This window comes from Lampris incognitus, chromosome 5 (genome assembly GCF_029633865.1).
Source record: "Lampris incognitus isolate fLamInc1 chromosome 5, fLamInc1.hap2, whole genome shotgun sequence".
Lineage (NCBI taxonomy): Eukaryota > Metazoa > Chordata > Actinopteri > Lampriformes > Lampridae > Lampris > Lampris incognitus.
In genome coordinates, this window is record NC_079215.1 from 53,291,151 (window position 1) to 53,318,749 (window position 27,599).

Consider the following 27,599-nt stretch of genomic DNA (forward strand, 5'->3'; position numbering starts at 1 on the left):
TTATTGTGAGTATCCGTGACCTTTTTTTCCAACTAGTCGCTACTTTGACCACGTCGCCCCACTTTTAGTTCTGATTTTACTCTCTTTACGTTGTTGCTAGGCAGATCTCCGGTCGGCTTGCCACCGCTGACAGCCTGCTGTCCTTGAGCGGCTGGCCCCTCACCATCGACTCAGACGCCAGTCTTCTCAGATCCCATGTGTACTTCTGATAAAGGGGGGGAAAAAAGAAAGGGACGGTCGGTGTTATTAGGTGGAGAACCACAGGGAACGAGCAGTGGCAAGTCGGAGCAAATTTGCAGAAATTAGAAGCGGCGGAAAATATGATTGAAGATAACGGACGTAAAAAGAAGAACAAAAAAAGACTGACATAGATAGATAGAGAGAGAAGTGAGAGGTGTGTATGCGTAAGTGGAAAAGACAGGCCTTGAAAAGAATTGGACGCGCCGTCGCTGTCCGCATGAGATTTATTTTTGTTTTTTTTTTGTTTTTTTTTGGGTGTACATCTTGCAAAGCGGGATGTATCTCTCGTTTTTCTTCTTCTCTCTCCACACCTCTCGCGCCGACATCCAACACCCGTCTGGCAGAACGGTCTTCTTGTAACTGGGTTGCCTTATAGCAGAACCCAGACCAAATGTGCTTGGCCCGTTCTGGAGAAATGCAGTCGCTCTGATGCAGCTTCAGATACACATATTGTTATGGAAATCATTACAAAGCCCGGCCACATACGTGGTCGGCCACCCAGTTGAGATACGTGGCACGCTCACCAGGTAGGAATAAGGTCAGATGAAGCTATTTCATCTGATAGTTTTTAGTGCACATGCACGGGTGGTTTGATTGACACCCGTGTTAACGCTTGCAGCATTGCAGCAGGGCCTCGGTTGTGCAGGCCAAAGAAGGACTGGACGACAAAATCCAATGTCAAAATACTTGCCACCGAATACCCCAAATATTGATAATGTGATATTTTGAGGATGGCGTTTTCATCAGGTATTTTATGTGCAGGAAAAATGTTGAGAGGATCGTTAATAATGTTGATAATGGCGACCAGGCAGGTTTATCGTACATGTCACACAGTTGAACAGGTTCAGTAGACAAGTGTTACTGTACAGTAATGCAGCCTTTAAGAGCAGGGAGCGACAACACTGAAGTTACCTCACGTTTATTACGACAACCATAATTCCACATGACATCTAGTCTGATGTCCCCGTGTCGCTGTTATATCAACATATTGCTCGGCTGTGGTACAGGCAAAAAAAAAATAACGCATGTAATTTTTCTTGCATTTTCACGCATTTGTCAAGATGAGTCACCCCAGAAATAACGAAGCAGGGTTGTCCTCTACCCCCCTCTTCCTTTAGATTCATCTTCTTTAGCCCTTGCTTGGTTTTATACCGTGGAATGGGGCGAAATAGAGCAACATGAAAATATTTTGATGAGATTTATTTTTTTTGCAGAAGCGTCCCAATTTCTGATGTAATCACTACCCGCCTCCCGTTTGTGTGGTCGTCGTTGTTGTTTTTATTCTCGTACCGTTATGCATGTTCAGTCCACAGATAGCGTCTCTGGAAGGGCCGAGGCAAGCCATCCGAAAATAATCTCTGCCAAAATAATGTATGAAAATTTGTCTGCAGTGTTTGTCCCCTCTGGAAACCTGGTCTAAAAAAGGCCCCGCAGACATCTGCTGTGGCAGCTGCAGGTGCTCATTTGTATTAATGCAGGTGTTTGTTATTTAGAGAGGGTGTGTGGTAGACATTTAAATATAATCTACTGGAAAAAAAAAAACACTTTATCAGGCCCGCGCCCACGCAACACCGCCCACTGCACCCACTTTTAGATAACCTCCCTTCAGTCCAGGGCCAGCACCTAGATGAGAGCCTGTGTCGTCTCTTGTTTTAGTTTTGTTCTGCGACCCATTGCCCCCCCGCCCCCCCCCAAGTGAGTCACCGTAACCTAACCTGAACTAGCAGGTTATGCAATTTTAGCACTTTGTGCGTCGGAGGTAAGAAAACCATCACAGTGACAATGAAGGTGTGACGTGAGACTGTGTATCAGAGTGTGAAAGTGGTATGTTTGCGAAAAAGTGCGTATGTGTGTGTGTGCGTGCGTGCATGTGTGTGTGTCTTACTACGGCTGAGGTGAGCCCAATAACCGTGCCCTGGCCCGCTGGAACAAGGTTCAACCGTCTTTAGTTCCGAGTAGGGCAAACAGTTCAGCGTTGAGGGAGATGGTGTTCACCGCTGAACTGAAGGGTGTGGATGGGATTCTGATAACGTTTTAAAAAAAAAAAATCAGATTTAATGCTGACTGTGAGTACATGTGTTTTTCAATATTCAATATTTTTTCCCTCTCTTTAGTTCACACTCACACTGTGTATATATATATATATATATATATATATATATATATATATATATATATACACACACACACACTCATACACACTTCCTTTTACAATGGCTGGAGCCTGGAGGAAGGGGTAATAAACTGGAGACCGGAGGGTCCCCACTGTACTTTAGCAATTGTGTGTGTGTGTGTGTGTGTGTGTGTCAGGATTACACTTCTTTTTTTAACCATTATTTAACAAGGACATCCCAGCGAGATCAAGGAATCTCTTTTCTTAAGGAGACCAGCAGCAGACATTGTGCCCTGAAGCAATGTGGAAGAGACCTCTAGTGGAACACACACACACACACACACAGGCACACACACACACACACACAGACACACACCTAGCCCCGATCTATGATAAAGTGAAATTTCCGAGCTTCGACACCTCATTGGCATTCTTTGTGTTGTGGCGGACGGCGTAATGACAGAGAGGTGCAGCAGGGCGGGCGGGCGGGTGCGGCGGGGTAACACCACTTTTACATTTCCACGGTGTCATGGCTGGATGTGCACTTTATTCTTACGGCTATAGTGCTTCACTCTATGTGAATTATTACCTCGCACACTTTCTTTTTTTTTTGTTGTCTATCCACTCTCACCGCCTCTCCCTCCGCCTTGTGTTGCCTCCGCCACCGGCGCTGTGGCTGAGTGACGGAGGAGAGGAGAGGAGAAAGAAAATAAAGACAGCAAGAAGAAAGCAGGTAGAGATGGAGGAGGGGGGGGGAGAGAGAAAGGGACGGAGAGAATGGAAAAATTGTCAGCCGCAATTACCAATAATAATCATTATAATTAAGCAATCACTTAATAAGAAATCAAATTATATTGTGTGTGTGGGGGGGGGCAGAGGGGCCGGGGGGGCGGGGGGGGGGGAGTGAGGGCACTCCTTTGGGACCGAATTAATCTCTGTCCTTACTTATATTTGGCCAGAGAGAGAAGTTTTCTCTTATTGTCTTTACCTCTTTTTTTTGGGGGGGGGGTACTGTTGGGGTGTGTGTGTGTGTGTAGGGGGGGGTGTTATGAGAGGGCTTTATTAACTGGTAGCCTAGGGTGGTGATAGTTTTGGGGGGGGGTGGGTTCACGGGGACAGATAAATATTAATATTAATACATTTCGGGGCTGCGGAAGGTGGGCGGCGGCGGGGTGGGGATGGGGGGGGCCGGTCATAGATCCGCAAAATCACTCTCTCCCCCCTCAGTCTCCTCCCGTCTTCTGCGCTCGTGGCTATCTGCCGCTAAGCGCCCTGCGTCTGATCGGCGGCACCAGCGGAGCTGCGAGGCTGTCTAGAACAATCACAAGTTCAGTTTAACAGTCGACACAAACAAGGGGAGAGCCCACATGACCCCGCACACACACACACACACACACGCACACATGTTTAGGGTTGGGTACAGTTGCCACATATGCAAAGGGATGCCTAATAATAACGGGGTGAAGTTTTTCAGCCGGTCCCCGGGGAGGAGGCTCGCGGTGCGTCTGTGCAGTTTTTTGGCAGCGCACCACGCGCGCGCACCGACACACGGGCGGCGCCTGTTTAGCAGCTTCCTCTCCAGAGAGGCCTCGCGGTGTGTTCGCGGCCATTCCGAGGCTTTCTCCCCGTGTCTCTTAATTAAGGAGCTAGTCAGACAGAGACCAGCTGGTCTAGGTCTGGCCCTAGCTGGCGCTCGCCGCGATCTCGAATCAATCCGGGCCCTTCCCTCCTTCCTCGCTCGTCTCGTCGGTCCGTCCGTTTGTCTGTACAGCTAAGCGTGTCGGTTCTTCCACCCCACCCCCCCTGCACCCCCTCCACCCTTATTTTCCCCTCGCTCCTCCGCCGTGCTTTCCGCCGTTCCGCTCCGCTTTTAACAGCCGAGCTCAACATCTCGACGGCGTCTGCCTCCCCCCCCCGCCCCCCGTGGCCGGCCGTCGCCTCTCTCTCCGGAAGCTTCCGGTTTTCCCGCACTCGCGACCCCGCGGTACAAAGGCTTTTCACGCTCTCTTAAGCGAGGAGGAATTTTTCGCTATTGCGTCTCGCAGATTTCCGCAGCGATCACGCGGGAGGGCCATTTGGCAGGTTCAACGCCAGCGTGCGCTCATCCACTCTCCCGTCAGTCTTCTTCTTTCTTTCCTTTTTTTTCCCCCAGCTCCACCCCCACACCCCCCCACACCCCCCTCCATTCACCGAAAGCGAGCCTCGGATACGTGGCGGTTGCTACGCCGCGCATGCCGGGCTCACCTGTGCTGACCCTCCCCCAGTGCTTGTGTCGGGGGTGGGGGGGGGGGGGGGGACACACGTTTGTGGGGCACTTAAGGTGTTTGTTTCCCCCTGTGTGGGGGGGTCCGCCAGGGACCGCAGAGAAGTTCTCCGTGTTATAAAAGTAACGATTAGCACTGAGGGGGAACGCGGCCTTCTCGGAGGAGGGACTCTCGGCCCATGTGCTGCTGGTTTTGCTTTAGACCGCTGTGTTTCTGGGAATTACCTTTATAAGTCTATGTGTGTGTGTGTGTGTGCGTGCACGTGCATGTGAGTGTGCATGTGTGTGTGTTTGCGTGTGCGTGTGCCCATGGTTGCCGTGCGTTTTGCACACGTATTAGCACACCTTGGTTATCCCTTTATCCGGGGATTATGGTTAAATGGAATGCCGAGATTCCGGCGGCGAGCGCCCGATAAAGCCGGAGTCGGCGTTTGGGAGAGAAAATTAATTATTTGGGATAAAAATCGGAGCGAAGGAGATATAGTTACCGACTCTCGGGGAGTTTAGTCATTGATATTTCAGCGGCGCAGGTTCCCAGACACCACGCGGCGTTCATCACAATCCATAATTTGAGGAACGATCGCGCGTTCGCGAGGGGATGTGCAGGCCCGCGAGCCCGGGAGAGAGTGTGTGTGTGTGTGGAGGTGCTCTACATCGGGGGGGGGGAGGGTGGGGGGGGGGTTATACAGCATTAAAAGCTTCTCGCTGGGCTTCCCCGACAGAGGAGCGTTTAGCTATCTTGCTATTTTTTTCCACCTTAGATGTTACCCTACTTTTTTTTTCTTTCCTCCTTTAAAGACCCCCCGAGGTCCCCAGACCCCTCTTTAAGCTCCTCTACTCCACAGCCCACGATGAGATGCCGGTTCGCATTTACTGTCGAATCAATTTTGCCGAATAAAAAGGGATGAAAGGGATCGTCTCTAAAAGGAACATTCGGCGGCCTTTATTCATCTTGTCTGACCTTTTTTTTTTTTTCAATTTTAGAAATGGAGATAATGCGGCTATGGAAAATTTCTGCCGGACGCCGTGAATGAGACGGTATTTCAGTCCATATATTGTAGTCGTTATTGACAGAGGTGTGTCGTTAGGGTTTTTTTTTTAGGTTTCTAAAGTGAGATTATCATGGAGGCTCCCTTGCCAAGTGCAAAATGATGCCTCCGAGTTGGCGTTATTGTCGTCATGGGGATGTTGGATGCTGTGGCGTTGGGTCTGAGTGCAGTGTGTGCTGGAATACACAATTCAACTGGTGTGGAGGAAACGGTGGAGAAGGGCTGCACACTTTCCCTCTGTTCATCCTACCTACGGATTGCAGTACATTTACCTCTGATACTGTTTTTTTTTATTTACCTCTGATACTGATACATTTACCTCTGATACATTTACCTCTGATGCTGATACATTTACCTCTGATACATTTACCTCTGATACTGATACATTTACCTCTGATACCTCTGATACTGATACATTTACCTCTGATACCTCTGATACTGATACATTTACCTCTGATACATTTACCTCTGATACTGATACATTTACCTCTGATACATTTACCTCTGATACTGATACATTTACCTCTGATACATTTACCTCTGATACTGATACATTTACCTCTGATACCTCTGATACTGATACATTTACCTCCGATACATTTACCTCTGATACCTCTGATACTGATACATTTACCTCTGATACTGCTGATACTGATACATTTACCTCTGATACTGCTGATACTGATACATTTACCTCTGATACTGCTGATACTGATACATTTACCTCTGATACTGCTGATACTGATACATTTACCTCTGATATGTTTACCTCTGATACTGATACATTTACCTCTGATACATTTACCTCTGATACTGATACATTTACCTCTTGATCCATTTACCTCTGATACTGATACATTTACCTCTTGATACATTTACCTCTGATACTGATACATTTACCTCTGATACATTTACCTCTGATACTGATACATTTACCTCTGATACCTCTGATACTGATACATTTACCTCTGATACATTTACCTCTGATACTGTTTTTTTTTATTTACCTCTGATACTGATACATTTACCTCTGATACATTTACCTCTGATGCTGATACATTTACCTCTGATACATTTACCTCTGATACTGATACATTTACCTCTGATACCTCTGATACTGATACATTTACCTCTGATACATTTACCTCTGATACTGATACATTTACCTCTGATACATTTACCTCTGATACTGATACATTTACCTCTGATACCTCTGATACTGATACATTTACCTCCGATACATTTACCTCTGATACCTCTGATACTGATACATTTACCTCTGATACTGCTGATACTGATACATTTACCTCTGATACTGCTGATACTGATACATTTACCTCTGATACTGCTGATACTGATACATTTACCTCTGATACTGCTGATACTGATACATTTACCTCTGATACGTTTACCTCTGATACTGATACATTTACCTCTGATACATTTACCTCTGATACTGATACATTTACCTCTTGATCCATTTACCTCTGATACTGATACATTTACCTCTTGATACATTTACCTCTGATACTGATACATTTACCTCTGATACATTTACCTCTGATACTGATACATTTACCTCTGATACTGATACATTTACCTCTGATACATTTACCTCTGATACTGATACATTTACCTCTGATACTGTTTTTCGTTTATTTCTAAATTATTGTTGCAATGTGTTATTACGTCTCATATCCGCCAACGCATGGGTTTTTCTTCGTAGGAAGTCAAACATACCTCCGCCCTTGCTGTATTTTTCTTTCCCCCCCACGCCCTTTTTTTTTTTTTTAAATCTCACATTTGTTGCTCTCTTTTTCCATCAGAGGCATGAAGATAGCTAAAGGATGTGTAGTGTTGCACATCAGACACCCGAAAACACACACACGCAGAGCTTGTTTTAATAAGCCGCATAGCAGATGAACACGTTATTTATGCCTCTGAGCGGCCACAGCGGCGGGCTCTTCAGTCACCTCCTCCATGTTTCCTCCGTATTTTTTGCAGTCGAGGTTGACAATGAAAAAAGGACTCCTGTCTCTTATCTGCGGTCACTTGACTCTGCTCCCGAGCAGTCGTGACGGCGTCGCCGCTTGCCGAAAAGAGCGAATTATAATTGTGTGTTAATGGAAGCACAGCAAAGGTGAGGTGGCTGGGAAATCGTTCGGGTCTCCATTAGGTCCTCAGTTTTGTAAGAGCTAGAAAATGAGCTCTGGCCACACGACCGTCCCTGGCCCGAGTCATTTTGATATGTAGTCAAGGAGTGTTTATGATAATAGTGAGTGAGGGTGAGAGGGAAAGCGGTTGTCAGTGTGTGTCTGTGTGTTTGCATGCATGCATGTGTGTGTTTGCGTGCATGTGTGTGTCTGTTTGCATGCATGATGCATGTGTGTGTGTGTGTGTGTTTGCGTGCATGCATGTGTGTGTGTGTGTGTCTGTTTGCATGCATGATGCATGTGTGTGTGTGTGTTTGCGTGCATGCATGTGTGTGTGTGTGTGTCTGTTTGCATGCATGATGCATGTGTGTGTGTGTGTTTGCGTGCATGCATGTGTGTGTGTGTGTTTGCGTGCATGTGTGTGTGGCTGGGTTTGTGTCCTCTAAGTGCAGACTGATCAATAGTAATTGGGTTGAGTGTCTCCGGCGTGTTTCTCTCCTTTGTACCGTCGGCCTTTTGTGGGCCGACACAAGGCCGGGAGAGAAAAGGACAGGGGGCAGAAAGAAGGGAAGAATGAAGGAGGTGGTGGTGGTGGTGGTGGTGGTGGGGGGGACGGAGAGAGAAAATGGAGGATGTTTGCAAGTCGACGGGCATGACTGGCTCCCTCAACCAAATCTCCGGATATTTATTCAGCATTACCCACTAATCTAAAAAGAGGGGGAAAAAAAATCTTCCTTTCTATCTCTCTTTGTTCTTTCTTCTCTGCCTTTCCATTCGGAGGGATGAAGTGTGTGTGTGTGTGTGTGTGTGTGTGTGTGTGTGTGTGTGTGTGTGTGTGTGTGTGTGTGTGTGTGTGTGTGTGTGTGTGTGTGTTTGGTTGCCACAGGGATACTGTAGGATGCTCGTGAGCCGGTGCAGTAAAACGAGTAACTTTCTAAAATGCATGAACCGTTTTCCCACCTCTTCCTCCTTTATTTTCTCTTCTTCTTCCCCATCTCTCTCTCTCTCTCTCTCTGTCTCTCTCTCTCTCCCCATCCCTCCATCTCTCTCTCTCCTTCTGAAATGACCCATGCTCACACACACTTTTCTGTCCCCCGTCTTCCCCGCCCCTCCCTCCTCTTCCTCCTGTTCCGTGCCTTCTCCGGGTTTCGTGAAGGCGTCTTGTGGAGGAGTAGGTGTGGCGAGCTCCGGCGGTATTAGCAGGGAGGCATTAGGCATAAACTCTAAGGTATATTAAAGCAGCGGCCCTGTTGTTCATCTAAACACGCCAATTCAATTTAGCCTGCCCCACGGGGAATGGGATTTCAGCAGCTAGTGAGCGGATGAGGGAGGGAGGTGGAGAGGGAGGGAGCGGGAGCTGGAGGAGCGGATGAGGTAAGGCTAGGGCACGGGATAGGGATGGTGGGGGTCGCTGGGGTGGGCGAAGCGTAGGAGAGGAGAGGGTGGGTGGGTGAGCGCGGGGCAGGAGAGGACATACAGATGGAGATCAGAGGAGGGAGGAGGGAGAAGGAGAAGACGGGGAAGGCGCGTTGGCTGTAGGGATGGGGGGGGGGATGCGGAGGCGGGCATCTATAGGAGGTGAAGGGTTTCGGCCATGGGAGTGGCATCATGGATATTTGATGGTGATAACCCCCCCCCCCTGCCACCGCCACCCCACCCCAGTATCAGTCGAGGGAAGGGAGTTGTGGCCATGCACAGATGCACGGTGGGGAGAGCCTACGTCAGAAACCCCCTGCTGCTGTATTATTCCATCCAAATTCAAATAGGCTTGTCAGCAGAGCCCCGGCCCTTTATTACCTGTCAGAAAAAGCGAGGGATGGATGGAGGAGAGGGGGAGCAAATTAAACGACAGTAAATAAGACCCTCCTATCTCTCTCTTCCCCCCCCCCCCCCGCCGTGTTTTTGAGTCTCGCACGAGACGCGCAAACACGAGCCGGCAGTTTTTGACAGCGTGTTGTTCGGCTCTATCGCCGGTTTACCTTCCGCCAGGTTTATCCCGTCAGTCATCTGCCAGATGACCCAATTACTCGGCGGGACGACGGTAGCCCGCGTCCCGCCCACACGGCAAAACAAAACAAACAAAAAAAAAACGTGCGGCATTTCGATTAGATGCTCAAAGAAATGGGGGGGGGGGGGTTTATCGAAGGGGGCCTTAATTCGCCGCGTTCGGAGCGAGGGAGGAAAAGCGTAATCAATGAGAGCGAGACGGGGATCGAGGGGGAGCGAGGGAGAGAGATGGAGGGATTTCTTGGGGATGAGCTTCGTGTGAGACTCTGTAGAGAGGAGAGGGTAGACCTCAGCGTTTCATCCCCCCCCCCCCACACACACACACAGAGTATAACCCCCCCCCACCCCCCGCCTTGCCCCTTTCAGCCAGGCAGAACCTCTGCCATCTGTCTAACCCCTCTCCTCCCCCTACTCTCTTCTCTTCCTCCTCCCTCCATTTCACCCCCCCCTCCTCCTCCTCTCGTTCCTCTCTTCTCCCTACAGCCCCTCAGCAGGACCCCCCCCCCCTGCCGGTTTATGCAGGGCCATATTTCCTCACCTTTACCCTCCGGTGGAATTCAGAATGATGTGGGTTCTCTCTCTCTCTCCCTCCCTCCCTCCCTCCCTCCCCAACCATCGAAGGAAATTCCCGGATGTGTTCCTGTCTCCCGGACCGGAGCAGCGAGCAGCGAGGGCTCTCTGAGCGTCGTCCGGCGGCCCGACTCAAAAGGCCCGGCAGTGTATTCAAACGCGCCGGGGCAGCGCAATGTGACGGGCCGCCGTTTTATTCTGTGGCGTTGCCCTTTATTTTAGACGCGGGGGGGGGGAGGGGGGGGGATGGGGGGGGGAATAGAAACCCTCGAACTGTACAGTTTCAACCCCACACGAACGACGCTACCGCTACCCTCGTTCACGTCGTCCCTGATGGACGTGATGAGAATCACGACCTCGCCACCATCCGGCGTTGGACACACACTTCCGGCGAACCTTCGCGATTTCGAATCGTCCGGTTTTCGGTCCGTGTCGTTTTTTTTTTTATCTCGACCCGGGATTTCTTCGGCCCGTACCGTTTCATCTCGCGCGGAGAGTCCCGTTTCCCGCCATTTCCGCACGAATTCCCTCCCGAATCTATCGGCGCGTCAGCGTGGCCGGGGCGGGCGGGCGGGCGGGCGAGGAGGGCCGAGCACATTTAAAGACTATATTTGAAGGGGGCGATAAAAGAGCCACATTAGGAGCTCCTCCGCTAATCCCCCATTGTTCCTCGCCTGTCCCCCGTCCCCCGGAATGGGGCCGCTCTAATTAAAGACTAATAATTGTATTGTTTTAGAAAGTCTGTAGAGACCGGGAGATACCGCTCTCCCATAATTCGCTCCCGCCGCCGCCGCCGCCGCCGCGGCGGCGCCCAGCCCATGTAGGGCTATCTCGGCGGGCGCGGCCTGTGGCGCCGCCGCTTGTGCCCACACGTGTGCACGCGCTGTGCCGGGACGCGGTAGGTGGAGGCAGAAAGGAGCAAATCTAAATTAAAACTTTAAAGCCCCATTATTTAATTACCCCAAAGGCTGTTGATATGAAGGATTGAAAGGCCGCGTGCGTGCGTGCGTGCGTGTGTGTGTGTGTGTGTGTGTGTGTGTGTGTGTGTGAGAGAGGGAGAGAGACCGTGTTGGTGTATTGTGAGTTGCGGCGGTGGCTGCCGGGATTATTTCAAATTTTCAATTTATTCATTCTGGTGCTACTTCGGTGTGTATATCTGCGTGTGCACGTGTGCGTAACTGGAAAAAAAAAAGAAGCATTCTTGCACGTGCACAGCCGAAGTGCAACCACCCCACCCCTCACCCCCACCGCCACCACCTTGCAACCCCATCGGCTGCCCTCTCCTTTCACCCCCTCTTTCACCCCCCTACCCCCCTTCACACACACACACACACACACACGCGGGCGTGCCAGAGCGCCAGCAGATAAAAAGGCATTATGGTAAATTCCACTTAATGACAAATTTTTAATTTGGGGAACAGTGCCTGGTGAATGGAGCTTAATTACCGGGGCCAAAGATCCCACAGAAAAATAACCCCCTCGACGTGCCCGACCTGCCTGATAATGGAGCGCTCCGCGGAATGCCCCAGATTACCCAACACTGTTTATCTTCACTCATCCCCCTCCCTCTCTCCCTCTCTCTCTCTCTCTCTCTGTCTCGCTCGCTCTCTGTATAATAACAAAACTAACAATCATGAAAATTTTATCTGCCTTCCAGCCCCCCCCCCCTCACCCCACCCCTCACCCCTCTCCCCCTTACCTTCTCCCGCTCTACCAGCCTCCCGCTTTTACGCCCTCCTGCCCGCTGCTCGGCTCACTCCCGCAGGAGGAAATTCGTCGAAATGAAATTGAGGTCGCAACTCAGTGGTTTATTGAAATATATTTGCCCCCTTCACGAATATCGGGCGGGAGCGCGCTCCGCCGTTAAAGACGGGGAAAGGGGGGCTGTAATGAATTGAGTCGGGGTTTTATGGACAACGCTCTGCCTGTCTCTCCGTCTCACGCGCCGCCGTCGCCGCGAGACCCGAGTCGGGTGTCGTCCGTTGAGTCGGCTTGTGGTTTCGGTTAAAAGCGGCCGGCGTGGGCCGTATGGGCCGGCGTGGGCCGTATGGGCGTACTGAAAGAAAGGCGTGTTGCCAGAACTACGGTAACACCCTTTATTTTGTCAAGGGACGGTAAATGTCCTTCCACTCGCAGCGGGGAGAGCCCGCAGATGATGCTGTACGAGTCATCTCGGCGAGCCGATGACTCGCAAGAAAGGTCACCGCAGAGTCCAGGGTGTAAGAAAAGGGTTCAGGTCACGAAGGTTCGCGGGTCTTGCGTGGACCAAGAACAAGCACATGTTGCTCTCTTTCAAATGTCAGTTGGCCTGACTTCCTTTTTTTGGGTTTTTTTTTTTTTTTTTCAAGAACAGACTTTCCACCACTCAGGCAGAAACTCTCCCTCAACATCATTTGTCTGTCCTCGTCACTATGAGGCCATTAGGACATATATAGAAAATGACTGGAAGGTTAAGATTTTGCGAGCCCCAGCAGAATTTTAACGACTCATGAAGAAATTCCCGGTGAGACGCTCGACAGGTCCTCAGAGGGACACCCTGGGGGGGGGGGGGGGGGGCGCGTGTCGCCCGGCATTATTTATTTATTTATTCTAGGAGAGCCGCTGTCTGATACAGTCGGAAGACAGTGTCATCGAGGCGTCTTGGGGAGTTACACCTTTATTAATTATCATGAGGAGCAGCAAAAAAAACAGAGCGGGATTTTGTGGCGCGCAACCCGTTGGGGGAGGCATGGCGATGGAAACGGGGTAGAAATGTAGTGAAGCTTGGCGTTGAACACGAGATGCCGCGCTGTCGTGTTTCATTGCTTTTTTTCCCCCCCCAGTCTTTAGCGGAAGTGAGTAGAATTTTTCCGCAGTTGTCTTTAATTCGAAGCTGAAACGCCAGATCTCTGAGGCTCGCCAGAATGCCTCGCGAGGCAGATCTTAACCGCGACTGCGTTCTGGCGACTCGTGTGTCGCCATCGCATATATATCGCACAATTATGGCAAGGCCGTAGCAGAAGGAAATGTTTGAACCGACACGCACGCTTGTACTCTGTTTTTGCGAGGACCCCCGATGGACTACATTCGTTCCCTAACCCCTAGCCTTGACCATCAGAACCACATGTCTAACATGAACCCTTACCTGAACCCTATAACCTAATCCTGATTCTAACCCGAAAACCGAGTCCCCACCCTAAAACAGACCCTTAAAGATGCGAGGACCAGCCAAAATCTCCCCACTTTTTGCAACAAAAAAAAAAGCCCTCACTCTGATGGTTAAAAGCTCAAATTGGTCCTCACTAAGATAGAAGTACAAGTCCACACCCACACACCCCCATACACACACACACACAGACGCCTCGAAACTCACTCTCGCTCTCTGTTTGGCCTCCTCTGGTCCCTAATGCTGTGTACCCTGATTGGACCATGTGGTTGCCGTGCGGTTGCCAGGCCGCGCCCCTGCTGTGTGGTAATTGGTGTCGTTGGTGTTGCCACGTGGCGACGGTGCTTTGACTGACAGGTTTGGCCACCTGCCCTGCCCTGGCTGCCAACATGGTATTGAAGGGGGGTGTAGGGGTGAGGGAGGGGGGTGGTGGTAGGGGGGGGGGTATGTCAGAGAGATGGATAATCAGAGAAGGATTGCTGGGAGAGCTTGGAAGGGAGGCTTGATTCAGAACCACATGATGGTTTTAAGGTTAAGATGAGGGTAAAGTCTAGGTTTTGTGATCCATTATTTTTTTATTTATTTAAATTTCAGATGAACTTTTTGCTGACCTCCAGTGTTTCAGATCGGCTGAAATAAAAAAAGACAGAATAAAGGATGTCAGGCCCGACATGCTAAAGACCCCGGAGCCTTCAAGGGGTCGGTGAGACTGGGGGGCTTCCTCCCTTTGGCTTGGTGTATATGGTAGGACCGCGTCACTGAAACGCGAAAAGCTCTTCCTCGGTTCGGACGGCGTGGGCTTCAGCCACCGCTGGAATTCCCCGAGCCGTCGCCTTGGCCCGAAATTTGCAAGTTTGATGTGTTTCTTGTGCAAATTTGTGATCGAACGCGTCTGTTTTAACTCTGTGTCTCTCTCTCTGTGTTGCTCTCCATCTCTCTGACTCCGTCCCCCCCCCCCCCCCCTCTCTAACAGAGAGATCAGGGAAGACGAACCTGGAAAGAGCATGAAATGAAGCCAAGTGAAATCTGCCGCTCTAATCTATAACAAGCCCATACGGCTATTGATCCACTCTTTGCATGGCAAACACCTGCACACACACACACACACACACACACACACACACACACACACACACAACAGCTATCTATTCCTTGTTTCTCAACTCATTGTGCGCCACCATTATTGCATCCATGACCGAGGAGCTAGCCGCCGGAGCGCTAGAGCCCTCGCTCCACTACTACCTGGACGCCGTTGGCCGTCAGTCTGGCTTGAGATCCGGCCAGCTGCTGTTTTTGATGTGCCGTAATGTGCCCTTTAGCCCCCGCGCCCTACCCCTCTCATCCTCCCCCCTCCCCCTCCCCTCCCCTTCTCTCCTCTCTCTTCCTTTTCTCACTCTTCTGCTTTACCTCACCAGCTCTCTCTCTCTCTCTCTCTCTCTCTCTCCCCCCCACACTCTCCCCCCCACCCCTCTTTGTATTCTATTTTGCACCCGTGGCCAGACTTTCTGTTGCATAAAGAGAAGCTGTGCTGTCGATTTGCCTGCACGCTCCCTTGTGTGTGTGCGTGCGACTGTGTGTGTTTGTCTGACTTCGCCGCTCTTTGGGTGTGTTAGCGTGCGAGGGCCAGGCTGCATAGGGGGAGAGGGTGATGTCACAAATGAAACTTTCTTTTTTCCTTTTTTTTTTTTGTACTTCCACAGATGCACAGACTCGCAAACACAGAAATGAAAGAAAATGCTGCACACACACACACACACACACACACACACACACACGCGCGCGCGCACATGCACACACACCCCCGCCCACCCTCGCCATTGTCATGTATAGTGTTGCTAATCCTGGCCTGTCGCTCCGGCATCAAACATAACCTCCATTTGGGGGGCCGGGGTCTTCAGATCCGATTTTGTGTGTGTGTCTGTGTGTGTGTGTGTGTGTGTCTGCATGTGTGTTAATGAGCCCAGTCAACAGCATGGCACAATAGGCTGGCTTGGAATGCCTGTTTAAGTGTGGAGCGAGGGACGTAGCAGAAGGCGGCTCCACCAGACGTTTGATGTTGCCCGGGCTGGACAGAGGAACACATGTTGACAGCGCGTACACACGTGTGTGTGTGTGTGTGTGTGTGTGTGTGTGTGTGTGAACACACACTCGAGGGCTGCACTCACATTGCGATATATTTTTGTTTCTTTCCGTGATCTATATTGCGGTATGAAAAAAATGCAGGAATTTTCACCGGACGACTTGCGTAGCTCTATTTTGGAAAGACTCAGTCGTTCTGATTGGGGTGATTTTGGAGGGGAGTGCGTCTGCATAGAAAATACAAAATAATTTTTAAAAAAAAGTTGAATTGTGGGGATTTTGGTCTTTTTCGAAGAGTAAGTGTGTAAATCCCGAACGCTTTCTGTGCACGCAGGGCAGCAGAGAAGGCTCGGCAGCCGACAAACGCGCGTCTCGATGCGGGTTGGCAACAAACGCTCCAAAACGCACAACAGGGAGTCTGCGCTTCACCGAAATTAAAGCTAACAGTGAACGAGAGAAGAAAAAGGAAAAACTACCTGCTCTTAAAAGGGCAATTGGACATTTTGAAAATCCATACAATTGAGGTTGCTTTTCTCTTTGCGACCACGTTTTCCTTTTCGGAGCTCTTCTCCTGTTCCTTGCTCATTTTGCGGTCGCGGTGGACGACTAGCGGGGGGCCGCTTTGCTTATCGCTCACTAGCAGGAAACTCTGTGTATCCAAGAACCCTTGAATCGCAGTAAATTATGTTACGTCAGACAGACCTGTCTTGGAGATGAGGCATGGAAAATGAGAACCGTGTCAGTTTTCCTTTTGTATCAGGCAGCAGAAAGTCGTTGCATGAGGTGCTAAAGTTCATTTGCCTGACTTCGCCATCCCACTTCCTGCCATGTGAGTGTTGCGCGTGCGCAATTCGTGATGATGATGCTGAAGCGATATATCGTGAAGCCCCAACACATACACGTGTGTACACAGGAAATGTCTCGATTCTAAGAGGCGTGGACGACCCTGCGTCGATGTAGTGACTGTACAGAATCGCACAAAATTATAGCCTACTAACATTGATTGTTGATTTTCCAATCAGATGCCATCGTAGTTCCGACCATGAACGATGCCGACTAGCCATCCGGCGGCGTTATACCCATGACCCGCCGGGGAGGGTCCGGGAAGCCAAAGTCTTTGGGTTCCGAGGGGAGTATGGTTGCAGAGATGACATTTAAAGGAATTGACGTAAGGGCACCACCAGTAGCGCAGCCTGCGGCTTAATTTGGGTCGACACGGGAAATCTCACCTGGCCCGGACACGGGAAGAATCGAGAGATTGATAGCTCTTTCTCGGTGCTGTGGGTGGTGGTACGTGGCCGTTCTGAGGTGGAGCGATTTGTCTGGTTAATTCCGATAACAAGACTCCACCATGCTAGCTAGTCATGCGGCCGCGTGCCGTCGGTGTTCTTTGTCTTCACGGTAGACCTTCTGTCTGTTCGGACCAGACGGGATAGCCTTCGTTGCCCTCGCGCATCGACGAGCCTTGGGCGCCCAACACCCTGTTGCCGGTTTGTGGTTTGTCCCTCCTCGGGTCACTGTCGGGTACTCGCCACTGCTGACCGCGAGCACCCCACGAGCCTTGCCGTTTCAAGAGAAGCTCTGACCCAGTCGTCTGGTCTTTACTCCCGCCCGTTTCTCCTGCATCCAGCATGTTGACTACGAGGATTGGTTGTTCACTTACCATCTAACCTACCCAGACCTTGACATGTGGCCTCGTTTGGAGATGATCAACATTATTCAACTCACTTGTGAGTGGTCATAATGTTTTGGCTCATGAGCCAAGGCTATCCCGACTGGTCCGAGCCAACAAAAGGTCTGCTGTGGCACAAGTCACAGGAAGTTTCAATGATGGTTATGAGAGGCATGTGTCACAACACACAGTGCATGGCACCCTGTTGAGGGTGCCATGCACTTGCCCTATTGCACTTCTGAGGGTGAGGCTGCGTAGCCGCCGAACGGCCAGAGTGCCCATGATGACCTCTGGCCACCGTCGAAAGTGCCTACAATGGGCACGCGAGCATCAGGACTGGACCTTTGGAGCAGTGGAAGAAGATTGCCCGGTCCGATGAGTCCCGTTTCCTTTCAGATCACACGAGCGGTCTATATGTGTACCGTTTACCTGGGCAAGTGATGGCGCCGGGATGCACTGTGGGGAAAATGACAAGCCATTGGCGAGAGTGTTCTGCTGGGAAACCCTGGGTCCTGTCATTCGCGTGGACGTCTATTTGACTCGTGCCACCTACCTAAACATCGTTGCAGACCAGGTAGACCCCTTCATGTCAGTGGTGTTCCCTGATGGCGGTGGCCTCTCTCAGCAGGATGGTGCTCCCTGCCACACTGCAGGAATGGTTTGAGGAACGTGAGGAAGTGTTCAAGGTGCCGCCCCGGCCTCCAGATTCTCCGATCGCAATCTGATTGAGCATCTGTGGGATGTGCTGGACCGGCAAGTCCGATCCACGGTGGCCCCACCTCGCAACTTACAGGACTTTGAAGGACCTGCTGCTAATGTTCTGGTGTCAGATACCACGGGACAACTTCAGGGGTCTTGTAGAGTCCATGCCTCGGGTGGGTCGGCGCTGTTTTGGCGGCACACGGAGGACCAACAGCATATTAGGGAGCTGGTCGTAATGTTTTGGCTAGTCGGCCTGTCTATCTATCTATCTATCTATCTATCTATCTATCTATCTATCTATCTATCTATCTATCTATCTATCTATCTATCTATCTATCTATCTATCTATGTGTGTGTGTGTGTGTGTGTGTGTGTGTGTGTGTGTGTGTGTGTGTGTGTGTTTGTGCGTATTCTCAGTCTTCTCTTCGGGTTGTCAGACTCAAACCACCCTGTCTGGCCCTCGTCCCCCAAGGAGGGTGTTTTTCGTCGTAGTCTGCTCATATTCTTCACCACTATGCATTTGTTGTGTGTGTTTGTGTGTGTGTGTGCGTGTGTGCGTGCTCGTGCGTGTGTGTGTCACCCCAGGAGAGCCGGGTGTTCATGGTTCATTAGCCACACGTACACTTCCGTTCTGCTCTCACCGGTAAAAGGGACAGACGTAGAGCGCGCACACACACACACACACACACACACACACACACACACACACACATACAGTTCCAGTGTTTTGTTCTGTTCTGCCAGCTCTGACAAACTGGAACCCCCCCCCCTTCCCCATTCCGTCTTCTATTAATTAGGGTACCTATGAGACAGACAGGTAGCATCTGTCGCCATCCCTCTCTTGATCGTTCCCCCCTGAGCTTCTCTCTCTCTCTCTCTCTCTTTCTGTCTGTCTGTCTGTCTGTCTGTCTGTCTCTCTCGCTCTCTCTCACTTTTTCCCTCTCCCTCCTCCCTGTCGTGGTGTTGGATCTCCCCGGTTGGCTGAGTGATGTTATTATAATTTGTGGCAAGAGAGGTGGTCCGACGGAACCCGAAAATCCAGAACCCGAGAGATAGGGGTGGAAACGGCATCCCGGGGAATGTGGTCTGAGCGGACCACCTAGTCAAGGGATCATTAAAAAAAAAAAAGAAAAGGTAAAAAAGGCCCTGTTGAAAGACCCCACAGTGTTTGTATGAAGTGTTTAGGGCACTTTAGTGATTTTTTTTTTTTTTTTAAATTTCGGACATAATTGTTGTCGTTTGTACTCGAAGTCCTTTCACATCATCGCATCACTTCCAACTTCCTTTTTTTTTTTTTTTTTTTTGGGCACTTTATGCTGCACTGAAAATGGTTCTGGGGGGATGCGATGGCGTCCGACCGGCTGAGACCCGGCGGTTCTCATCGGCGCCGAGTCTGCTCAGTTGTGCAGAGGAGCTGGCGCTGTTTGTGTGTGCAGCCCCAGACACCTTCAGATTCGCCGGCTTACGATGGGGCGGTTGCGATGGCTGATTTTTTTGTACAGGGCCTCGAGGCTCATTAGCATATTTTCACCCAGTATACAGACAACAGCCCCCCCCACCCCACCCCATCTTCTCCTCTCCCCTCTTTCTCCTTCCCTTCTCCTCCCGGCTCCTCCTATCCTCCCTCCTCTCCAGCTACCCCCATGTGTTTGATTCCTCGGCCGTAACAAAGAGGTTCACCCTTTATCCGTGTGTGTGTGTGTGTGTGTGTGTGTGTGTGTGTGCGCTGGTGAGATGGGGGGCCCTCAGTATAAGGGAAAGCTTCCTGCTCTTTATTTGGGGAGTCCCCCCGGGAAACGCTTTGGGAACGACTTTCGTTGAGTCACTACCGCTTCTACACGCACACAACAACACACACACACACACACACACACACACACACACACAGCCCAGTCACCCCTCTCTTCTTCACGCTGCCCATTGACTGGCCATGGGCTGTTGTGACTTGACGCGCACACAAACACACACACACACACATTGCAGACACAAAAATAGATCACACTGGGGGCACCGACTCAGATCTCAGTAGGTGAGCCCTGCAGCCCCATCCTCTTCTGTATACTCACCTCACCATCGCAGGCCAATTCTTATACAGAGCAGGACTAAACACACACATGCCAACTGTTACTAGCACGCAATGCAAAAGCTGAGGTGTGTAGCTCCTCAGCTGATGCCATGCAGAATATTCGCACAACTCAAACCCATGCACGTTGCACAAGGAAGTGTTCAACTTGGATATATCGAAGGTAAATGTGCTGGACACGTATTATATTAGTGTACCCTAACACCTGACCCCACACATCTTTTACTACCGCGGTGTCCAGATGCATGATAGAGTCAAGTAACGATAATTATGAATTAAAATGAGTTTGTTTCGGCACTTCCGGCAAAATGGTTCAATTGCATGGTCGCCAAACTGCCCGACAACCAGCCCTGCATAGAGTCGTGCTGCTGTCACATACCCAATTCCCCCTGTTTTTTTTTTTTTCACCGTTCATCGTTGCCTGTCAGTTTGGTGTTTCTTTGAAATCTGTGCAGCTCAAAATATGTTCATTTGTCCGATGGCCAGTAGAAGCACACGAAAGCCCCATCATGCTCTCTGCTTTACTTCCTGGTTTAAGGCTGCCTATATAGGTCTCTTGTTATCAATTAGGGTGATGTTTTCTGCAGGAAGTCGTGATGCGTACCCATGTCGCTAGGAAAACCCTCTGACATGGCCGCCACCTGGGCTTCTCTCTGAAAGCGGAGGAAAGCAAATCCTTCAACCACCCATTAACGTTCTTCTTTAGCCGAATCCGCTGACTACTTAGAAAAAAAGAAAAAAGGTTTTCAATTGCACGGGCTAATATTTGTTGTGTATCGTATCTGTTCGTGTGTGTGTGTGTGTGTGTGTGTGTGTGTCTTGAGTGTATTTGGGAGGTGAAGGTCGTGGCGGAGAGAAGTCGTCCAAACAGCAGCCATTTTAATTTGTTTGACAGGGAAGAGAGGTTGGTAACCTCCCCCCCGGTGGAGCCACGCGCCCGGGGAGAAGAAGGGGAACGTGAAAAAATAGAGAGGGATGGAGTGATGGATGGATGAAGGGAGGAGGAAGACAGTAAAAAAAAAAAAAAAAAAAAAGAGGCTGAGCAGAATAGGGATAAGAGGTCGGGTAGAGGGAGGCAGGAAAGGAGCACGGGAGGGAGCGAGATGGAGCGAGCTGGAAAGCGGTGTGTAATATTTGATTATGGCTCAAGGCTGTGTGTTTGTCCAAAGGCTAAAGACTGTCAACCAGCTAATCGCAGGGGTCGATGCGTTGGCGTGTCTGCGTATGTGTGTGCATGCGGGTGTGTACAGTATGCGTGTGGTTAACGTGCGAAGCTTTGTGGGTCATAGGTATCAGCATGTAATTTATGTGGTGTACACATGTGTGTGGTGTGTGTGTGTGTGTGTGTAATGTGATTTGTGGATGTCAGTTACAGTTCCTTGGGCCTAAGGAGACTACAGTGGTGTCCCTCAGGGCACTGTTAGTGCCACTCTCGTACAGATGTGCTGGGCTTACCCCCTGTGTCAGTTTGGGGTTTGTGTGCGTGTCCCTTAAAGGAAACTAACAATACTCCTAAGTGATTCGACTTAATCAGCTGCAAGCTTTTTTGGGGGGATCTCAGATAAATAAATAAATAAATAAATAAATAGATTGGGAAAAACTAGACATAACCGAGATTTCAAAGATTAGTTAAGGATTATTTTTTTCCCGACTCAATCTCAGTTTAGCCTTGCAGACCCAGCAACATGAAACGTTTTGCAACAGAAACTCGGTCAAGAAAATAGCATCATGTCAAAATTAAGACAAAATTATTTAAACATTTGAAAATAAAAGACCAGTGCGCAAACTAATACGTTTTCATTTTAAAACGACAATGATCTCCGTCCACACGAGGGTTTTGGCACCGTCTCTGAAATGATCTCCGTCCATAATAACGCCTGAAAACGTACATCACGTGACCATTCACGCACACAGAGCATCCGCGTGGTGGTGTAAACAGGAAGTGTGACACTCACAATTGTGTTGTCACAATTTAAGTTATTGTATTTGATATATTGCTAGTAGGAGCCAGATTTATTTCATTGTTATGTAGACTTAAGTATTTCTAATGTATTGCAGCTGCAACATGTCTCCACGCCACAAGGGGGCGCGCTGGTCTGGCAGAGTATTGTGTTTCTATAAGTGTGTTGCATTGGGCTCGTGCCTTCAGCTGTCACCAGCCTGCTCAACAAGTCAACCACGTCTCCTGTTTTATGCTTTCTTTCTGTTTAAAACAGGTACGTACTGTCACCTAGCATGATTGAATGATATAGGAACCAAATGTATACATTTACAAACTACGAAGTTCTGGGTCTTTATGTCCAGTAAAAAGTTTATTTTGTCGAACTAGAAAAGTTCGCTAGCTACTTAGCTAGCCAGTTAGCTAACTTGCCTCGTCATGCCCGTAGCTGCGTGCCAGTTTGTGTTGAGGAATAAGATGGGGATTCTTGCAATTACTGAGTGTTGTTTTGTTTAGTTTTTGGCTCCTGGGCTCATTTGGTTTCTTTTGTGGTTTAACTGAATGTAGAAACACGTACAAACGTTATGCTATTGTCTTTAATGAACGGTTTTATGAGCTACGGTGAAAACAAGAGTAGCCAAGGTTACCATGGTAACATGTGGTCGGTTCATGAGCCAGTTAAGGGGGCTTCTGTGTAACGTTAGTTGTGCACAGGTTATTCTAAGTCTTATTTGTGTTTTTTATATAAAGATGTAATTTGTTTGTTGACATATAGGCTGATCTATCTTTTTGGAATATATGTAGAATACAGATAACCTGTAAAGCAGCAATGAAACTATTGGAACTGTATCAGAAACAGTATTATTGTAACATCTAGTGTTACTAGGGGACCTATAGCATACTGTAGCTATTGTAGCTTCTGTTGGTCAATTCAGTTAGTTGATTTATTGCATTAGTGCAAGTGGAATGTTTGTGTCACAATGTGTGTATATGTCAGGTAATTGAGATATTGATGTAAGAGATTATTGTTGATATAAAAAAAGAAAAGAAATAAGTAGATGAGATGAATAAAGAAAAGATTAGTTCATGATTTTATGAGTAAATAAAGACGTCGCCAGCCTGCTCAACACAGGGATCGGCACTTCGAATCCTCGTGTTACCTCTGGCTTTGTCGGGTGTCCCTACAGACACAATTGGCCGTGTCTGCGGGTGGGAAGCCGGATGTGTCCTAGTCGCTGCACTGGCGCCTCCTCTGGTCAGCCTGTTCAGGTGAGGAGGGGGAAATGGGGGGATGGCGTGATCCTTCCACACGCTACGTCCCCCTGGTGAAACTCCTCACTGTCAGGTGAAAAGAAGCAGCTGGTGACTCCATATGTATCAGAGGAGGAATGTAGTAGTCTGCAGCCCTGCCCGGATCGGCAGAGGGAGGGGTCGGAGCATCAGCCAGGACAGCTCAGAAGAGTGGGGTAATTGGCCAGATACAATTTGGGCGAAAAGGGGGGGGGGACCTGGGGGAACCCTCCCCCTCCAAAAAAAATAGCTGCTGGCATAGACAACAAGGTCAGCAACGCCTATAATTTGTTATCCACGTTGAATTAACCACTGGTACTGGAGGCTGACATCGGAGAAGGGTCACGTGATAGGGGTGTGGCGAACCAGGGGCCGACACGTCGTGACTGATGAGACCCAATCAGGGAGTGAGCGTGGGTGTGTCTGTGTCATTTGTTTAGGGGTTCGAAACTGCTGGAGTAGCGTGGCTGCTAGGTGTTTTAAAATTAAAACGTATTAGCGTGGATGAAGCCTCACTGGGCAACCCTAGACAGTTCTGGTGTAGCAAAGCCGTAGCCTTGTCTCTTCTGCCGCGGCGTCCTTTGCAACCATTTTAAACACACACACACTGGCGTTTACACTTCAGCTGGCTTTTATGCCAAGTCTCGAGCACAGGAACATATTTAAACAAAGGAAATGTGAATATTTTCGACATGTGTTTTCGTTGGTAGTTAAATCTTTGAATTCGTGCATGGATTAGATGTTATTCTGAAATGCCTTTTTGTTTCCAGATGTGACTGAAGAGTCGGAGGGCCGCTGGCTGGTGTCCAACAAGGACAGGGAGGTATGTTGTATACATCTGCACCCCGAGCCACTTCTCCTGTATCCACTTACCTCAGAGATAAGAAGACTCAGCTTATTGAATTAAAATGAATAAACCGAAACATTTTTTAAGTTTTATTTAAGCAATATTACAAATAGTTCATGGAATAACATCTACTTTTTCTTTCCTGCCTTAGTTTCAAAACATATAGCTTGATCACCATTCTCAAGTCACACACAGGGCAAATGATAATGCAGATGTAAGAATTGATGAGGTTATTGTGCGTCAGTTGTTTGGACAGTGTTTCTGTCTAACTGGGAGTGTAGTTGGTGCATAGTTGAGGTGGAAGTAGGAGGACATGCCCTTTTCAAAGCGAACGATCCGGCTTTGAGGTGGCGAGGCGGAGGACGCGAGCTTTGGTTTGCCAAGCGACTCGGCTCAGCAGGATGCCTGGAGCAACGCGTCAGCTGTATGGCTGATTTTCCAAAGTCTTCGTGATGCTGAACTCCTCACAGCTCCCAGTGAGCAGTTGTTATCTTGCATAACCTTGCATAGTTGACATACCATCAGTGTATGAGTGTGTGTGAATTAATTAACTGTAAAGCGCTTGGAGTGTCTTTTTTTTTTTGGATTTGTACCGGACCGTTGTGGTGAAGAGGGAGCTGAGCCGGAAGGCAAAGCTCTCAATTTACCAGTCAATCTTCATTCCAACCCTCACCTATGGTCATGAGTTTTGGGTAGTGACCGAAAGGGTGAGAACGTAGAGACAAGGGGCTGAAATGAGTTGCCTCCGTAGGGTGTCTGGGCTCAGCCTTAGAGATAGGATGAGGAGCTCGCACATCCGGAGGGAGCTCGGAGTAGAGTCACTGCTCCTTCGTGTCGAAAGGAGCCAGTTGAGGTGCTTCAGACATCTGATTAGGATGCCTCCTGAGCGCCTTCTTTTGGAGGTTTACTGGGCATGGCCAACTGGAAGGAGACCCCAGGGTAGACTCAGAACTCGCTGGAGGGACTACATGTCCAGTCTGGCCTGGGAATGCCTTGGGATCCCCTAGGAGGAGTTGGAGGGCGTTGCTGGGGAGAGGGATGTCTGGAGTGCCCTACTTGGCTTGCTGCCACTGCGACCCGACCCCAGAGAAGCGGCTGATGATGAATGAATGAATGATACTTTATTGATCCCTGTAGGGAAATTACGCTCTGCATTTAACCCATCCTAGCTAGGAGCTAGGATGTAGCTAGGAGCAGCGGGCAGCCGCCGTGCAGCACCCGGGGACCAACTCCAGTTCGTCTTGCCATGTCTCAGTCAAGGGCACAGACAGGAGTATCAACCCTAACATGCATGTCTTTCCTGATGGTGGGGGAAACTGGAGCACCCGGAGGAAACCCACTAACCCACTAATCACTGTGCCGCCCAGCTAGCTAGAAAAGCGCTAAAAAATGCAACTTGATTGATTGATTGATTGATTGATTGATTGGTCGATTGATCTGTTTCAGGCCCAAATTTATAACAAAGACAGAGGTGTCAGACAGCTCGTGCAGCATACGCCCAACAGATACTTTATGGAAAAGAGCATCACCTGCTGGAACTGTAAGAAGACAGGACATCTCTCGAAGAACTGCCCCTCGCCCAAGGTACGTTTTCATACGAGCATGTTGCACCGTCAAAACGTGTGCAGAAAATACAGCCCAACGAATTCTCACACTGTATATGCTCTAGGACACTTTCTGCACTAATTTATTTGTGTGTTGCATTGTTTTCTGTTTATGTGTGCGCGCAGAAACTCGTGTGCTGCTTTTTGTGCGGCACAAGAGGCCACCAGTCATCCGAATGTCCCAATAGGCATTGCAACAACTGCGGTCTGCCAGGGCACCATTATGAGTCCTGCTCCGAGAGAGCCTACTGGCACAAGGAGTGCCACCGCTGTGGCATGATCGGCCACTTCTATGACGTGAGTATTGTCCCCCCCCCCCCACCCTCTGGCGCTGGTTGATTTGCCAGATATTCAACTGACTCTAGTTAGAGAACTGAAGGAGAGACGAGGTTCTCCATTTTAGCTTTTTTTTGTGTGTTTGAGCAGAGTAAGGAGTTCATCATAGGTCATATTTTATATTGTTCTTATGTGTATATATGGCACATGTGTGTTTTGACTGCAACTATGTCAGTATTTATATATATATATATATATATTTATATATATATATATACACACACACACACATATATATATACACACACACATATATATATATATATATATATATATATATATATATAGCGGGGGTTTTTTGGAAACCGTCAATGGTGTTGATAAGAGCGCTCAACTAATGAGGAGCGGAATATATATATATATATATATATATATATATATATATTTACACACACCAGGCTAAAACAAAGGCTACAGTGATTCATATTTTACCTTCAAGAGTGCTGGATAGGTTTTCACCAGCAAATAGCAGTAACCCTTGCAAAACCACTGAATCACAGATGGGTTTGGCATGTACCTTCGCAACTAAGCACGGCTGCCGAGCCTTTCGTCATAATTGCGAGCATTAACGGACAAGTCGTAAGAGTGTGAAACCAGTTGCTGTATGAGAAAGTTGCTTACTTGTTATTCGTCAACACACAAACGAAAGATTGTGAAAATGGGGAAGTTGGGAGATTTCCTCCGTTGGTGATGAGTACTTGTCCTAGTTGTGCGCAGGTGTCCATGTGTGTGCAGCATCATCGACTGCTGGGTCCACCATACACACACACACACACACACACACACACACACACACACACACACACGCTTCAGGAGGATACAAGTCCATAAACAGAGCTGTGTCCCAGCGGTCATGTATTTTAAGTTGTTGGAGGGTGTAGTTGACCGAGTCGCCTCATAAAAGTAACTGAGACAGATGCCTCTATTACACTGACGGATGCAGAGAAGAAGAAAAAACACGATCTTGACCTTTACGTTTTGGATCAGAGCATCCTCTTCCATTTTTGATGAATTTTTGAAATCCATGCAGTGTCTTTTAAACAGAGAAGTGCAGCAGGTTTGGCCACAGCATCAAGAGCTGTTCTCTCCGATGATGCAAATCACATGTTCAATGCCGCTTATCCATTAAAGCACATTGATGTCCTGTGTGCTCCACCAAATGAGCCTGCGTGGATGAAGAGTCCACCCAAACACAAAGTTAGAGGTGTTTAACATCAGTGTTGCTGTTATTCACTTTTGCCGTTTGAACCGAACCTGGCGATGCATGGTGGGAGATGCTAAATGGAGGCTCCAGCGTGGAGTTGGGAAGGATGTCTTGTATTCGCAGTGAGGGAGAAGTGCCCACCTCCTGTCCCCTCAAAGAAGAATTTTTTTCTTTATTTGGGTGATTCCACTTTTTTCTCTCCCCGCCTCCGCTCTCACTAGTAATAAGTGAGCGGGGGTCAGCGCACGCTGCTGTTCACCTTAATTGATACACTTCAGCAATTACAGCTTCGTTATGTCTCTG

The 27,599-nt window shown here is 49.0% G+C and overlaps 1 protein-coding gene across 1 annotated transcript in view; it reads left to right on the forward strand.

Moving 5' to 3' along the window:
* The window catches only part of zcchc7 (zinc finger, CCHC domain containing 7), a 51,168-nt gene that overhangs the window by 9,620 nt on the left and 13,949 nt on the right, over positions 1-27,599 (forward strand). Inside the window, exons 4-6 of the mRNA XM_056280394.1 lie at positions 24,076-24,128; positions 25,599-25,736; positions 25,883-26,053. Coding sequence (XP_056136369.1) covers positions 24,076-24,128; positions 25,599-25,736; positions 25,883-26,053 — 362 coding nt within the window. The remainder of the gene's footprint in view (positions 1-24,075; positions 24,129-25,598; positions 25,737-25,882; positions 26,054-27,599) is intronic.